This window comes from Sapajus apella, unplaced genomic scaffold, assembly GCF_009761245.1.
Source record: "Sapajus apella isolate SASKATOON/1434 unplaced genomic scaffold, GSC_monkey_1.0 scaffold55, whole genome shotgun sequence".
NCBI lineage: Eukaryota > Metazoa > Chordata > Mammalia > Primates > Cebidae > Sapajus > Sapajus apella.
Window position 1 is genome coordinate 12706823 of NW_022436995.1, and position 16892 is coordinate 12723714.

At 36.4% G+C, this 16892-nt stretch overlaps 1 protein-coding gene across 9 annotated transcripts in view; it reads right to left on the minus strand.

Annotated features, from left to right (window-relative positions):
* MYO9A (myosin IXA) overlaps nt 1-16892 on the minus strand; it is a 274327-nt gene that overhangs the window by 122287 nt on the left and 135148 nt on the right. For all 9 annotated transcript variants that reach the window (XM_032244686.1, XM_032244687.1, XM_032244689.1 and 6 more), the window contains 2 exons: nt 16218-16359; nt 8741-8936 (listed from right to left, as the gene is read on the minus strand). In XM_032244686.1, coding sequence (XP_032100577.1) covers nt 8741-8936; nt 16218-16359 — 338 coding nt within the window. The remainder of the gene's footprint in view (nt 1-8740; nt 8937-16217; nt 16360-16892) is intronic.

A 16892-nucleotide genomic window follows, 5' to 3' on the forward strand; every position in this document is an offset into this window, starting at 1 on the left:
TAAAAAACAAAAATTAGCCGGGCATGGTGGCACACACCAGTACTCCCAGCTACTGGGGAGGCTGAGTCAGAAGAATAACTTGAACCCTGGAGGCAGAGGCTGCAGTAAGCCAAGATCGTGCCATTGCACTCCAGCCTGTGCGACAGAGTGAGAATCCGTCTCAAAAAACAAACAAACAAAAAAAGAAGTTTTCACTAAACTATCATGTCTTTCAATAGATAATTTGATAATCTGCTATTCAAAAATAATTCAAGAATATTATGTATTAAAGTATACTGTATAAGAGCTCAAGATGCTAAAATATACTAAATTATTGTACAGAGTTTTAAAAAATCATTTAACATTACTACAATCACCAAACTTTATTTTCTATTCCGTTGAATAAATGGTGGCAGTGCCATTTGGATATGGGTATTTTTGTATCTGCAACTGCTTTGTCTCACCACCATGCCTATATTAGTTTCTTTAACCTCTCTCCTGTTCTTGCATTCTGCTTTCTATACCTTCTTTCTACAACTTTGAACATTATTTTTCAGACTGTGATACAACTTCTAAATCTTAAAGTAATATTCCTCGTTTGTTGTATGTACCAACCCCCTGTCAAGGTTTGGTTTCCTAGAATGGTTTATATTTTCAGTGGGGGTTATTTTCTATGGAGTCTCAACTTTTTTTATTTTATTTATTTTTTTTTTTTGACAGAGTGTTGCTCTGTCACCAGGCTGGAGTTCAGTGGCACGATCTTGGCTCACTGCAACCTCTGCCTCCCAGGTTCAAGCAATTCTCCTGCCTCAGCCTACCAAGTAGCTGGGACTAAAGGCGTGCACCATCACGCCCAGCTAATTTTTATATTTTTAGTAGAGACAAGGTTTCACTGTGTTGGCCAGGATGGTCTCGATCTCCTGACCTCATGATCAACCTGCCTTGGCCTCCCAAAGTGCTGGGATTACAGGCGTGAACCACCATGTTTGGCCATCATCAACTCTTAAAAGGGATTTATTCAGTATTAGCTTATGCTAGTTGCAGGTCTAGTTTTGATGACAATTTCTTAGTTTGACATTATACACCAAACACATAGTATAAATTCAGACCCCATACTCACATATGGTGCAGATGTGGGCGTTGATTTTTTTTAAAGGTGACTTTCTTGGAAATTGTACTTCTTTGACATATCATAATGAGAACCAAGCATGGTGGCTCACATCTGTAATCCAAGACACTCGGGAGGCTGAGCAGGGAGGATGACTTAAGGCCAGAAGTTAAAGACCAGCCTGGGTAACACAGCAAGATCCCATCCCTAAAAACAAATTTAAAAAAAGAAAAAGGCCAGAGCAGTGACTCACGCCTGTAACCCCAGCACTTCAGGAGGCCAAGGTGGGCAGATCATGAGGTCAGGAGACTGAGACTATCTTGGCTAGCAGGGTGAAACTCTGACTCTTAACTAAAAATATAAAAATTAGCTGGGCATAGTGATGCACGCCTGTAGTCCCAGCACTTGGAAGGCTGAGGCAGGAGAACTTCCTGAACCCGGGAGGCGGAGGTTGCAGTGAACTGAGATCGCGCCACTGCATTCCAGCTTGGAGAGAGAGAGAGACTCCGTCTCAAAAGAAAAAAAAGACCAGGTATGGTATCATGTGCCTCCTGCTCCAGTGTCTTGAGAGGCTGAAGCAGAAAGATCATGTGAGCCCAGGAGTTTGAGGCTACAGTGAGCTGTGGTAGCACCACTGCATTCCAACCCAGGTAACACAGTGAAACCCCGGCTCTTTAAAAAGAAAATCTGTATATCCATATATATATATCTCATATCATATATACATAGCATATATGGATGTAGCATATTGGCATATATAGCATATATACATATATATGCTACATATATACATGTGTATATATATATATATATATACACGCACACACACACACATATATACACCACAGTCTCTGCCTCCCAGGTTCAAGCAATTCTCCTGCCTCAGCCTCCCAAGTGGCTGATATTACAGGTGTGTGCCACCACATCCGGCTAATTTTTTACATTTAGTAAAGATGGGGTTTCTCCGTATTGGTCAGACTGGTTTCAAACTCCTGACCTCAGGTGATCCACCTGCCTTGGCCTCCCAAAGTGATGTGATTACAGGTGTGAGTAACCACGCCTGGCCTCTTTTCTTGTGATGTCTTATCTGCAGGTAATACTGCCTCACAGAATTATATAAAAAATATTCCCTCATATTCTATTTTTTTGGAAGAGCTTATGAAGGATGAGTGTTAATTCTTCTTTAAGTATTTGGAAGAATTCATCAGTGAATTCACTTGTCCTTGGCTTTTCTTTTTAGGAAGTTATTACGAATCCTCTTTCTTTGTTACACGTCTATTCAAATTTTCTGTTTCTTTTGGAATAAGTTTTGGCTGTTTATGTCAAAGAATTTGTCCATTTCAACTGGGCTCTAACTGGTTGCCATATATCCATTCATACTGTTATAGTTCTTTTTTACTTCCATAAATTCAGTAAAATTGCCACCTTCCTTTCATTACTGAAATTAGCAAATTGAAGTCTTCTTTATTTCTTGGTCAGTATAGCTCAAGGTCCGTCAATTTCATTTATCTTTTTAGAGAACCAGCATGGTTTTGTTTTCTCTTCTCTACTTCATTTATTTCAGATCTACTCTTTATTACATCCTTCCTTCCGTGTGCTATGGATTTATTTTTTTTTTCCAGATTCTTAAGGTAGAGCATGAGCTAACTGATATGAGATCTTTCTTCTTTTCTAAATATAGGTATTTAAAGCTATAAACTTCCCTCCAAATACTACTTTAGTTGGATCCCTAAGTTTTGGTGTATTGTTTTTGCCTCTATTCATCTCAAAGCATTTTCTAATCTTGTTGTGATTTCTTCTTCAACCCACAGGTTATCTGAAAGTATGCTGTTTAATTTTCACATATTAAAACATTTCTGTTTGTTGTTTCATTATTATGCTTTCCTTTGTATTAAATAGATGTTTTCAGTCAAGTGTCATGGCTCACACCTGTAATCCCAGCACTCTGGGTGGCCGAGGTGGGCAGATCACTTGAGGTCAGGTGTTCAAGACCAGCCTGGCTAGCATGGTGAAACCCTGTCACTACTAAAAATACAAAAATTAGCCAGGCATGGTGGTGCATGCCTGTAGTCTCAGCTACTTGGGAGGCTAAGGCAGGAAAATCACTTGAACCTGGGAGGCAGAAATTGCAGTAAGCCAAGATTACACCACTGTACACTCCAGCCTGGACAACAGAGCAAGGCTCCACCTCTAAATAAATAAATAAATTAGAAGTTTTCTAGTATACTATTTTAATTTTCTTGTCATTTCTCTTACTATAGCATTTCTTAATTGTTTTCTTAATAGTTACCAATGGATTTATAATTAATATCTGAACTTACAGAATCTAGTCTGGATTGAAAACAACTTAATTACAATAATACATAAAAAACTTTCCTCCTGCATAGATAGCTCCATTCTCTCCCTACTCCTTCATGCTGTTATTGTCATTTAAATTATGTCTTCGAAACTGTATGTCCATCAAGAAAGAATTATAATTATTACCTTATGCAAGTATCTTTTAAATCAGATTGGAAGAAAAAAAAACATAAAAATGTATTTACATACTATCTTCTTGTAATTGCCAATAATGACAGTCTTTATTTCTTCATATGCATAAGTTAGTGTCTAGTGTCGTTTCACTTCACCCACAAGAACTCCCATTAGTATTTCTGGTGGGGTAGGTTTGCTATTAATAAATAGCTCAGGATTTATTTAACTGGGAATATTTTAATTTCACCATCATTTATTTTGAAGATAGTTTTGCTGGCTACAGAATTATTGATTGGAAGTGTTTCTTTTCTTTCAGTGCTTCAAATGCCATCCTGTTACCATCTATTCCCAATGGTTTCTGTTTTTAAAAAAATTTACATATCAAGTTTGTAATAGAAAACCCAATGGTTTCTGACAATAAATCAGCTGTTAATCTTATTGAAGATCTTTTGTACAAGATGAGCTGCTTTTCTTTTGCGGCTTTCAATATTCTCCCTTTGTCTTTGGATACTTTTATTATGATGTATCTAAATTTGGATCTATTTGAATCTAGCCTCCTTGTAATTCACTGGGCTTTTTGGAGGTATAGATTAATATAGTCTTTCATCAAATTTGAATAGTTTATGTCGATTATCTCTTCAAATATTGTTTCTGCTCCTTTTTCTTCTTACTTTCTGGATTCTCAGAAATTGGTATGCTTGATGATATCCAACAGGTCTCTGAGGCTCTGATCATTTTTCTTCATTCTTTTTCCTTTCTGTTCTTTTAACTGGATAATCTCAATTATCTGTCTTCAAGTTCACTGATTCTTTCTTCTTCTGTCTGTTCAAATCTGTTGAACTCCTCTAGCCAATATTTCATTTCAGTGATTGTATTTTTTTTCCAAATTATATTGGAGGGAAGAGTTATAAAATGTTTTTAAAAAATACATTTATACTTTTATATTTAACTACGTATTGACATAAATATTTACACATATGTAACTTTTAACATTAATATTCCCTATTTTCCCTTAGCTCCTCAGACACTGTTGCCAGCTTTAACTCTCTGAACATAATTGAAATAGCTTAAAGTTTTCATTAAGCTCCATGTCTGGCTTTCCTCAAGGATGGTTTCTATTGATTCTTTCCTTCCTGTGTAAAGCTCATACTTTCTGTTTCATAATTTTGTGTTAAACATTGGATGTTTTAAAAAATATAATGTAATTCTGGAAATGAGGTTTTCCCTCATCCCTAGGGCATGCTGTTGTTGCTGTCTCTTGTAGTTGTTTTTAAAAACAATTTTCCTGAACTAATTCTGTAAAGTTTGTACTCTTTGTCTCATGTGACCATTAAAGTCTCTGTTCAGTTAGCTTAGTGGTTATGCAATGATTGAACAGAGCTATCCTACCTGCCTAAAAACTAGTAAGTCTCCCAGGCTTTGTCAAGAGTCAATATCTGTGAGTTGAGGCACACCGGTGACACTTGGATAGGGAATTTATAAACTCTGCCTTGGCCTTCACTTCCTGCTTGCTCAGAGCCTCAAAGTTATTCAGTGAGCAATCAGGACGTCATTGGTCTTTCTTGAGAATGCACATAGCCCTGAGCATGTACACAGCCCCATATATATGCACAGCTATCTAGATTCCCAGGAATACATTGGAACATTTCAAGGCCATTATGGAGATCTCATTCCCCAGCTTTTTCTTTTAAGTGTTTTGGTTAGGCTACTGGTTGTCTCAACTGTTATCTACTGCCACAGGCAGCTGTGATGTTCAATGATTTATTCAGTTGCTTTGCACAATGCCCCTGGGGCTAAAGGCTTTTCACAGTGGGCAAACTCCAAGTGAGGTTGAACAAATATAGTCTAGTAAGTAGGGTATTCGGGAAATCACCCAGTAGGTTGAATAATAAAAATTCTCTGGGAATGGGGCACTGAAGGAGCTCAAATCCCTTCTGCCCCCTCCAAGTGGTTGCCACACTGCTGATTTCGACCACGATTCCAGGCTGTTGGTTTTCTAGGCTACCATGGATCTGAAGAGGAAGGGATGTGAACATTACATGTTAAAATGCCACAAAGTACGCTGTCTTTACTGATATTCAGTCTTTTTTTCTTGTATAAACACTTCTCAGGTTACTGGGAGCCTTTGATTAATTTCCAGAGTTCTGACAAAGTTGTTTTGACAATTTTTGCCAGTTTTCTCTTTGCTGTTATGAAAAAATTTGTAGAGGTCCTTACTCCACCATTTCACTGATGTCAATCTAAAACTCTTAATTGCCATACTATACTGCCCAAATTAGAAGTAATGTATTAAAAATAGGTCCTGTTTTTGTTTTTTTAACAAAAGTCTATTTAAATCTCTTAAGTACTAGGAAGAATTGTGGACAGAGTATAGCACAGAGATTCTAGACTTATGGTAATAACCAAATCAATTTTAGTATCTGGTCATTTTTGGAAATAGATGGTCACCAAAATGTTTCTCCCACTTGCGTAAACAGGAGTACATCAGAATCACATAGTCTATTGAGCAGAATGAAGAAGAGAAATAGGTTCTGTAGGAACCCTTAAAGCTCTCTATCTGCAGACACTACATAAATGGTTTCAGCTTCTCTCCTTGTAGATAAAGAAACTGAAAAAGACTTTGGACCCTCTTGTTCATTATCTTTTATCCTGATGGCACAGCTAAACACCCATCTTTGCTTAGCCTTTTTAGACTGGTTTAAATTCCTATTTAGCTATACTTTTATTTATTAATAACTCCAAAAGAACCAAATAAAGCATCATGTACAGCTCAGTTCTACCCACTGTATAATTCCCAATTAGGTTATGATTTCTGCTATATCCTCTTCATGATCTTTAAATAGTATTCTCTACTCTGGGCTCGTTTTTATTCATGAGGATGAAATCAGAGGCAAGGTTGATGATAAACTGGAACATCTGTTCTCCATTATCCCACTGCTGACCAGACAAATTGTTACCATTTCTCATTCTACCTCTCAGGAGAGCCAACATGCAGCTTCACTGAGACTACCTATTGATGTGACTCCACTAAGAACATTTTATGGTTTCCAACAGCCTGATCACCATAATACACATTCTACAGTTATAATAAAATTTTCTCAAAAATAGTTGACTTTTGATTTAAAGACCTTAAAATGGCATTGTGTCTTTTAATTTGAAAGTGTGTAAAAAAGAAAACAACAACAAGAGTAAAAAGTAGATTTTAATTTGATATTGTAAATTGTGCTCAGTAGGCTTGATGAAAAGAATGTCAAGGAATTCCCTGAGGAAAGCCAGGGTTTTTTGGTGAACATACCTGTTCACCATCAGGGTGTTTCTTGACAATTAACTTAGAGGCCACTTAAGTTTTTAATTAAGATATCATCAAAGGAAATGAAAATATTCAGTAATTCTGCAGGTCTACATCTTTGTTCTTCTTCAGAGGTATTATCTTTGCCCTCTTATTCTCATCCAATATCTAGGCTTGGTCACCTCACCTTTTCTGCCTTCCATATTTTCTACTTCATCTTAACTTGTAATTCCTATTTCATCTTACTATGACTGCATAATATTTACGATCATTATAAAAATTCTCAATCTACCATTTAAACCATTTTCACAATCTGCTAGCTTTTATTTTGCAATGATACAATGTTCCAACTTTATAACACGTTTTTATACTAAATCTACTAAAAGAGAGTAGACAGGAAGTGGTGTGGAGAAAATAAAATGTTAGGGTGAATGCTGGCATTGACACTGATATATTGTAATATAAACAATTACTTTCAGAAACAAATCTGCTCAGGACTCAAAATGCAAACAAACCAGAGTTTTTCTTTTCCTTTATAAAAAGTAAAAATTTTAAAGTTTTTCCAAGGGGAAATTTTGGGTGGCTGGAATATTGTGTTTTGTAACCTAGGTGGTAATTTCAGGGTTGTGTTTACTTTGTGTTACCTCACTGGACTATACATTTTTGCTTTATGTACTTTTCTAAATGCATGTTATGTTGAATACAAATTTTCAAAGAGTTTACTATATGGAAGCTCTGTACTAGCTAGAAGGGAAAACAAGATTAGAAAATAAAGAATCCAAAGTTTATCAAGGTAGAGAAAATATAGGTTGTTTATCATTACTAACATTGCATATCATTGCCCATATTAATAATAACAGATATGTAACAACTTTCACAAATAATAGATTTTAAATGCCAAAGGAACATATACACAACGTAATGTAAATAAGCTTTCATAATAAATAGAAGAAAAGTTTCTTCTCTTATTCAATTATGTCTTAGCAGGATACTAATCAATTTTGAGTGGTTTTCTTGATTAGAAGTTTGTCATAATAAATAAGAAAGCATCTTAAAGAAAAAAAAAATTTCCTTCAAGCTCTTTACAAAGATAATCTCTTAGAAATCACTTTGTAAAAGGCAAAGTAGGTATGAGATAGTCTTTTTATTTCTCTAATAAACTGTAATTATCCCTATATACCTACAAAGACCCGTTCAAACACTTTAAAATCTAAAAAACAGAAACTAGGTTCTATTTTACGTGTATTTTTAGAAATATACTCTCCCAAATATAACTATTCATCTCAAACATTTAACAGCTAAACTTAAAGTTTTACTACTAGTATACATCCTAAAAAGCTATGTAAGTCACTTTGAGGGTCCTGAGGACACAGGTGAGCCCTATCACATTTCTACTGAAAGACATAAATCTCAACTGCATACGTATCTTCGCTATGCAGCAATGGCCTACCTAAGACTAGAGATACAGCAAACAGTTTGGTTTCCAGTAGGTCAAAAGTGCTTATGAAGTTGCCCTCCGACAGAACGTGAGATGAGAGATTTTATGATTGAAGAGGGAGGCACGGAGAAAAAGTATCCTGCTTTATCCATTTCTAAATTTCAAAGTAAAAATCCATGAACTGAGTTAAGAGTAAAGGAAAAGAAAATGAACACTTCAAGAACAGATGCTCTCATTTTATCCTCATATTAAAGGCAGTATAACTCTCTTTTACAGAAAAGAAAAACTGTTCATAGTCACTAATCAGTTAAGAGATGATACCAGATTGACTACAAAAGCAGGATTTGTCTCTAAGAATCTCGTAGCAAGAATTCTACTCCTTTTTGTGGAGAAGCAGAAAGTTAAAAAAAATTAAAAGATGAAGCATGGTAGAATACTAATAACTACCACTTACCAGTTTTTCTGTGAATGTGTCTTTTCCCAGCTTCCCTGAAAGCAACCATGGCTCTGAAAAAAGCTCGGAGAATTGCCCATCGGAAAACAGCTACAGGATCAATTCCAATCATCCCAGAGATAAATGCATTCTTGCTGCTTCTCAGAAGAGCTACAATGTCTGGGCGCATATGATCTGTATTTTTTTCCCGGAAATCCTACGTGAAAAAAGTACCAGTGTTATTTACAGAAAAAAAAAAAAACTATTAAAAACAAGATGATGGGTAATGACATAGTTTGGATGCTTGTCCCTCGAAATATCCTGTTGAAATGTGATTCCCCCACGGCCCACGGCAGAAGGACCTGGAGGCAGATCCCTCGTAAATGGCTTGGTGCTCTCCTCAAATAATGAGTGAGTTTTCACTCTGAATTCACCAAAATCTGGTTATTTTAAAGTGTGGCACTCCCACTTCTCCATCTTTTGTTCCTTCTCTCTTGTTTTCTCTTCTTGCCATATGACACATGTGCTTCCACTTCGCCTTCTGCCACAAGTAAATGTTCTCTGAGGCTTCACCAGAAGCCAGGTAGGTATCAGTGCTTCCTGTACAGCCTGAAGAATCGTGAGCCAATTAAACCTCTTTTCTTTATAAACTGCCCAGCCTTAGGTGTTTCTTTACAGCAACATGAGAACAGACTATCACAAGTGACATGTTTGAACAGTAGTTGAACGAGACAGAAGAAATGTCTGTTCCAGCTAGCTAACTGGACCAGGTATCTTCTATAAGGTCCCATCCAATCCTAAAACTATTGATTTCTAATAATAGTAGGTAACATTTATTGAGAGGTTAGTATATATCTGGCACTCTCCTAAGTATTTTACATGTATTGTCTCATGGAATCGCATTTAATCCTCCTAATAATCCTTTCAGATAGATATTACTACTCCCATTTTATAGAAGAGAAAACTGAATCAGAGAGAGGTGAAATATCCTGGCCCCTATCACACAGTAAATGGAAGAGCAAGGGCTCAAACATATCCACTCAAAACCAAATGGTTGTGTGAGTCTGGAGTCCTATGGAGATTTCAGAAAATACATTTGGTTACTAACAGCATATCGATTTTAACAAGGTCTCAATCTTCAATACAGGTCAGGCTGGAGTGCAGTTGGCACCATGATAACTCACTGCAGCTTCTAACTCCTGGACTCAGGCAATCCTGTGCCTCAGCCTCCCTGGGAGTAGAGGTGTGTACCACCATGCCCAGCTAATATTTTTCTTTATTTTTGTAGAGACAGAGTCTTACTATGTTGTCCAGGCTGGTATCAAACTCCTGGCCTCAAGTAATTCCCCCACATCAGCCTCCCAAAGTGCTGGCAGTACAGTTATAAGGAATTGTGCCCAGACAGCATATAGATTTTTAAAGCTGAATAAGAAGGAATGTAAATAGGCAGGAACAACCATTTACCAAAGAACAGAGATTGGAGGAGATAGAACACAAGAAAATGAGTTAAAATGCACCATAAACAAATGAGGAGGGTAAGTTTTCACTCTGGAAAGAGGGACCTAGAACGATGTTACAGCATAGGCATTGACTACAATCTTACCAAATAGAAGGATTAAAAATTTGGTAAGTAAATCACTCCAAGCTGGTACAGCTTCATAGAATACCTCTAACTCGGAATTCTGAGAAACATACCTAGTATTATGTCATCTATCCTCATATACAGAAGTCAGCTTGGACTCATCCTATTACTTTTAGGGCTTTCCTTTCCTAATTCTTCTTTATTCTGCTGAGAACAAGAAAAAACAGGAAACATACCACGAGTCTTGGTCCTTGGCTTGTCCCTACATACCCTTAGAGCAAATGTTATGTATTATTTTTTTAAAAATCAATAAAATTGAATAAGAGTATTAAAATCCAAATAACCTCTTACACCATAATCAGCAGCTAATAACTACTGATGGCATACAAGCTGTGAGGCATAACCTTAATGTATTTTACATAACTTATTTTTATCCAATTCTAGCAACTACTCAATAAAGCAGATTCAGTCATAAACCATAATTTACTGATAAGTAAACAGAAAGGTAAAGCAGCTTACTGAAGGTTAAACAGACAATAAGTACCAATGCAGGAACTGAAAAACACCAGTTTGCCTTACTCCTTTTAATAACTACACTGTACAACCTAAAATTCTAGGATTCTTTTCAAGTGTTGAGAGTAACCAGTGGCCTTCATTTTCAAAATGAAATAGTCTGTCTTCATATTTCTAAATTTCTAAGTACATTATCAACTGACCATATCATTCTTCTTAAAATTCTCTCTTCTAGTTTCCATAAGAAAATACTTTGTGGTTTACTATTTACCTCCTGTGCCGCCCTTTTAAGTCCTTAAGTTCATACCAGAAATTCAAAATGGGTTTAATAGTGTGCATCCATTTCTCTTTTTTTTTTTTTTTTTTTTTTTGTTTGCTTTTGAGACAGGGTCTTGCTCTGCTGCCCAGGCTGGAGTGCAGTGACACGATCTCAGTTCACTGCAACCTCTGCCTGCCGGGCTCAAGTGAATTCTCCCCCTCTGCCTCCCAAGTAGCTGGGACTACAGGCACACACCACCACATCCAGCTAATTTTTTTTGTATTTTTTGCAGACAACAGGTCTTGCCATGTTGCCCAGGATGTTCTTAAACTCTGGGACTTAAGTGACCCATCCACCTCAGCCTCCCAAAGTGCTGGGACTACAGGCGTGAGCCACCACGCCTGGTTGTGCAATCATTTCTTTACTCAACCCCCTTATATCAAGAGACCAGAACCATAATTAAGATTTTAAATTAGCACTATCTATATGATGAAGCCCAAATGTATATTTCCAGATCAGATTTTTCTTATTATTTCTTGAGATCCACTAACACATCTTAAAGGGTATGTCTAATCTGAAAGAAAACATGTAAGACCAGTAGTACATTTAAATGTTTGGAAGCATTCACTAGTAAAACCATGTGGGCCTGGGATTTCCTTTGTGGAAAAGTTCTGAACTACTGATTCAAATTACTAAGCCAACAGAATTTTTAGGTTTTTCTATTTATTCTAGTGTTAGTTTCAGTAAAGTGTGTTTTAATGGAATTTATCCGTTTTTTTGTTTTCAAATTTACTGAAAAAATATATTCATATATTTTTAGTATCTGTAGTGAATGTAGTAAAGTTCTCTTTTTTCATTCCTGGTATCTGTAATCTACGAATTTTTTATATCATCAGTTATTTTCCTATTACATTTAATAAGGAACTAACTTTTGGCTTTGTTGATTTCTTTGTTCAATGTCTGCATTATATTACACTGATTTCTGGTCTTTTTACACTCTTTCTCTAATTTCTTTGAGTGTGATTTGCTCTTCTTTTCCTAGTTTCTCACACAGAAACCTGGATAACCACTTTTCAATCAGGCGTGGTGGCTCATACCTATAATCCCAGCACTCTGGGAGGCCGAGGTGGGCAGATCACTTGAGGCCAGGAGTTCGAGACCAGCCTGGCCAACAGGGCGAAACCCCATCTCTACCGAAAATACAAAAATTAGCCAGGCATGATGGCACAAGCCTGTAGTCCCAGCTACTCGGGAGGCTGAGGCACAAGAACGGTTTGAACCTGGGTGGTGGAGGTTGCAGTAAGCTGAGATTCCATGACTGCACTCCAGTCTGGGTGATAGAACAAGACTCTGTCTCAAAAAAAAAAAAAAAAGAAGCTTAGGTATTCACTTTTCAACTTTTCTTCCTTTCCGATATATTCATTTAAAGTTATAAATTTTCCTATATTCATTTCTTTAACTCTATCCTAAAAGTTTCTGATAATGCTGTATTTCATTAATGTTCAGTATAACATATTATAATTTTAATAATTTATTTTATTTATTTATTTTTAGACAGAGTTTCGCTCTTGTTGCCCAGGCGTGATCTCGGATCACAGCAACCTCCGCCTCCTGGGTTCAAGCGATTCTCCTGCCTCAGCCTCCTGAGTAGCCGGCATTATAGGCATGCACCACCACACTTGGCTTATTTTGTATTTTTAGTACAGACAGGGTTTCTCCATGTTGGTCAGGCTGGTCTCAAACTCCCGACCCGAGGTGATCGTCCCACCTCGGCTTCCCAAAGTGCTGGAATTACAGGCATGAGTCACCACACTTGGACAACAATTTATTATCATAAGAAGTAATTTATATTGTGATTTCTTTTTCGACTCACAAGTTATTCAGAAGAGTTTTTGCCTAATTTCTAAATAACCAATGATTTTCTAAGTTATCCTTATGATGTGTTAATTAGGTCAGCTGTTTAACAGTGCTGTTTGTATTGATTTTGCATCTGCTTGTTCTGCTAGTTACAAAGAGAGGCATTAAAATCTATAATTTTTTCTTTAAGTTTTCTTCTTTTTCCTCAGAAAAATATTGAAGAAAAAAATCTACAATTATAATGATGGACTTATCTAGGTCTACTTTTCCTTCGTTTTTACTTTACATATTTTGAATCAGTCATTAGGTACATATATCATCAAGTGATTTGCCAAGCAAGGTGGCTAATGCCTGTAATCCTAGCACTTTGGGAGGCTGAGGAGGGTGGATCAACTGTCAGAAGCTCAAAGCCATTCTGGTCAAACTGCATCTCTACTAAAAATGTAACAATTAGCCAGGTATGGTGGCAGGCGCCTGTAATCTCAGCTACTCAGGAGACTGAGGCAGGAGAATCACTTGAAATTGGGGTAAGGGGGTGGGGGCAGAGGTTGCAGTGAGCCAAGGTCACACCACTTCACTGCAGCCTGGCTGAAAGAACAAAGCAAGACTCTGTCTCAAAACAAAAAAAAAGTATTTATTGATTATGTCTTCCTGTTGAACTGGCCCCTTTTATCATTATAAAATGTCCTTTGTATCTCTAATAATATTTCTGATCTTAAAGTCCATTTTGTCCTACAATAATTTTTTTTTTTTTTTTTTTTTTGAGACAGTCTCACTTTGTTTCCCAGGCTGAGTGCAGTGGCGCTATCTCAGCTCACTGCAACTTTCACCTCTCAGGTTCAAGAGATTCTCCTGTCTCAGCCTCCCCAGTAGCTGGGATTACAGGTGTACACCACCACACCGAGCAAATTTTTGCATTTTTAGTAGAAATGGAGTCTCACCATGTTGGCCAGGCTAGTCTCAGATTTCTGACCTCAGATGATCCACCTGCCTCAGCCTCCCAAAGTGCTAGGGTTATAGATGTGAGCCACCATGCCCAGCCTGTCCTGTAATTACATAATTACGCCAGCTCTTATCCTTTTTTCCATCCTTCTACTTTCAACCTATCTGATAACATGGATGTATATATATACACACACTTGCCTGGGATATTCTATATATACATATATATATATATACACACACACATATATATGATTCCATTTATCTAAAATATAATTAAAAGTAAAATTAAGAATGATAAAAATTAGAGTAGTAGTAATCTCTGAGGGGAGCTGACTGGAAAGGGGTATGAAAGAAATCTAAATACTTTATTTGTGCACTGTAGGCAAAATATCCTCAAGTTTTTCTATAGCTCAAGCTTTTGTTTCGTTTTACGTTTTAAACTATATTCACAATTTCTGTTCTAAAATCTATTCCTCCCAGTATTTTCCATCTTAGGACATAGTAACTCCAAAGCACCCATCAGCTCTAGCCAGAGGTCACTTACTCATTTAGAGTCCATCAATAAAGTCTATGGATGGTTTACCTCCAAAAATATATCTCATAATCATCTGTATCTCCCTTCAACCTCTACTGCCACTCCAGTGCTTCAGCTTACTTAACTTAAAACTTACTTACTTTAGTTTCACTTCAACTTAAAAAAAATGCTACCTAACTGATCTCCTAGATTCCACTCTCACCCTCTGCTATCTCTTCTCCACAAGGTAATCAATGCAATCTTTTAAAACTACAAGTCATTGTATTTTTAAATAATTTAAAAGTAATATTTTAATATTCTGCTTAAAATATGCTTAGGCAGAGTAATATTTTAATACTCTGCCTAAAATATGATCACAGTGGGCCAGGCGCAGTGGCTCACTCCTGTAATCCCAGCACTTTGGGAGGCCGAGGCAGGCAGATCATGAGATCAAGAGATCAAGACCATCCTGGCCAACAGAGTGAAACCCTGTCTCTACTAAAAATACAAAAATTAGCTGGGCGTGGTGGCACGTGCCTGTAGTCCCAGCTACTTGGGAGGCTGAGGCAGGAGAACTGCTTGAACCCAGGAGGCGGAGGTTGCAGTAAGCCGAGACTGCACCACTGCACTCCAGCCTGGCACTTGGAGACAAAGCTAGACTTTGTCTCAAAAAAAAAAAAAAAAATTGATCACAGTGCTACATAATTTTTATAAAAACTAAACTCAACTTAGCTTACAAGCCCTGAAGAATAACCCACTGTCTATTCTCAAAGTTCATTTCATGTTACTTGCCTTAGTTCATTATAATCTAGTTGCACTTAACTGTTTTCAATTATTTCAACATATCAAACTCTTTCCTATCTCATGGTCTATAATATTCAGAACTCCTCATCAAGGTAACATTTATTTCGGGTCATCTCAAAATTTAAGTTTCTTAGAGAGGTGTTCATGTATTCACACATTCAAAATTCACTATTTTATTACTTTCTCTCATAGAACCCATTCACTTATTTATAACACAAAGCCCATTTATCTATATGTTACATAAACAGATATACATATATATGCACACAAAATATGTATAAATGCACTTATGTATGTATATGTGTGGAATCAGGAATATATCTATCATTAGATCATTCCAAACACCAAGCACAGAGTCTGACACATATTCTGTGTTGAATAAATACTTCTTAAATCAATCAATCAATAAATGGATGAATAAATGATCTTAAGACACTCAACTCAAGACCAGGGAGAAAACATATTACTCCATTATTCTCCATATCATCACTGCCTTACCTGGGAAGTTAAATGCCTTAAATAGCAGGCTTAAACATCAAGTAGTTGAACAGTAATAGACTCACAAATTACACAAGAAATGGACAAAATTATGAAGATTCCACTCCATAGAAGTTAAGAATATCAATACACTCATGAAAAGTACAAACTCATAAATGCCTAATGGTAAACAGAGACATGAAAGCCTTACGAGTGTAGAGAAGAGAAAAATCCAACAAATTACGTGGATAAATAAGTGAGTTTGAGACATACAGATGCAATCTAATTCTTTCAGATCTAAAAAGGTTATCAGGATGGACTGACAACATCAGGTTTATCTCTAGGCAGAAATCAACAGAAACATTTCCTTACCTAAGACAGTAAGGTGCTGACAAGCAGAATCTAAGTTTTAGTAGTATCCTTATAAAATATCTCCAGTTATTACTGATCAAAAACCTCCACAAACAGGGTAGTGTGCCAGGGACAGTGACATACTTAAGAACACATCTCTGCCCTTGTAAGCATATTCAATGAGAAATTTACTAACCTTTACCCCATATTTTACTTTTCCAGCATAATGTTTTATAATGAACGCAGGCTCCATCACGGCTGGAAATTCAATGTAAGAATTATCTTCATGTTGATGCTTAAACTTGTCTAGTAATGTTTGATTTGTAGCCTGTGGGAAGCTGAATTTAAAAAAAAAAAAAAAAAGAAAAAATAACTCTAAAGAAAGATGAGAAAGATGCAGTAATTAGTACAGTCCATTTTACAGTCCTTTATAATTACATTGCCATCTTACACATGTAACAGTTTACAAAAGTTTTTGTCCATATTATAATCTGATTCTCATAATAAGCTAAAAAGTAGTAATAAATATTGGTGTTACTATTTTGAGGGATCAAAAGTTTTGATTTGGCTATACTCACACTTTGCAATAGCAGTATCAAGAAATTAACTCATTACATACTTAGCTTCGATTGCATTGTTCTGAACTACTGTAAAACCCAAAGGAAAATAAAATCCAAATCATATATTCTTTGGGGCCAAGAACTTCCAAATAAGAGAATAATCTCTCAATTCTCATAGGTCCTAAAAATCCATAAAAATTATCTGATTTCCTGTTTCTTCATGCATAGATAAGTAGCCATTTTCTTACTATACCAATTATTATTTGCACTCATTGATCGTACTGATCAATTGAGCACTTAATATCCAGGAA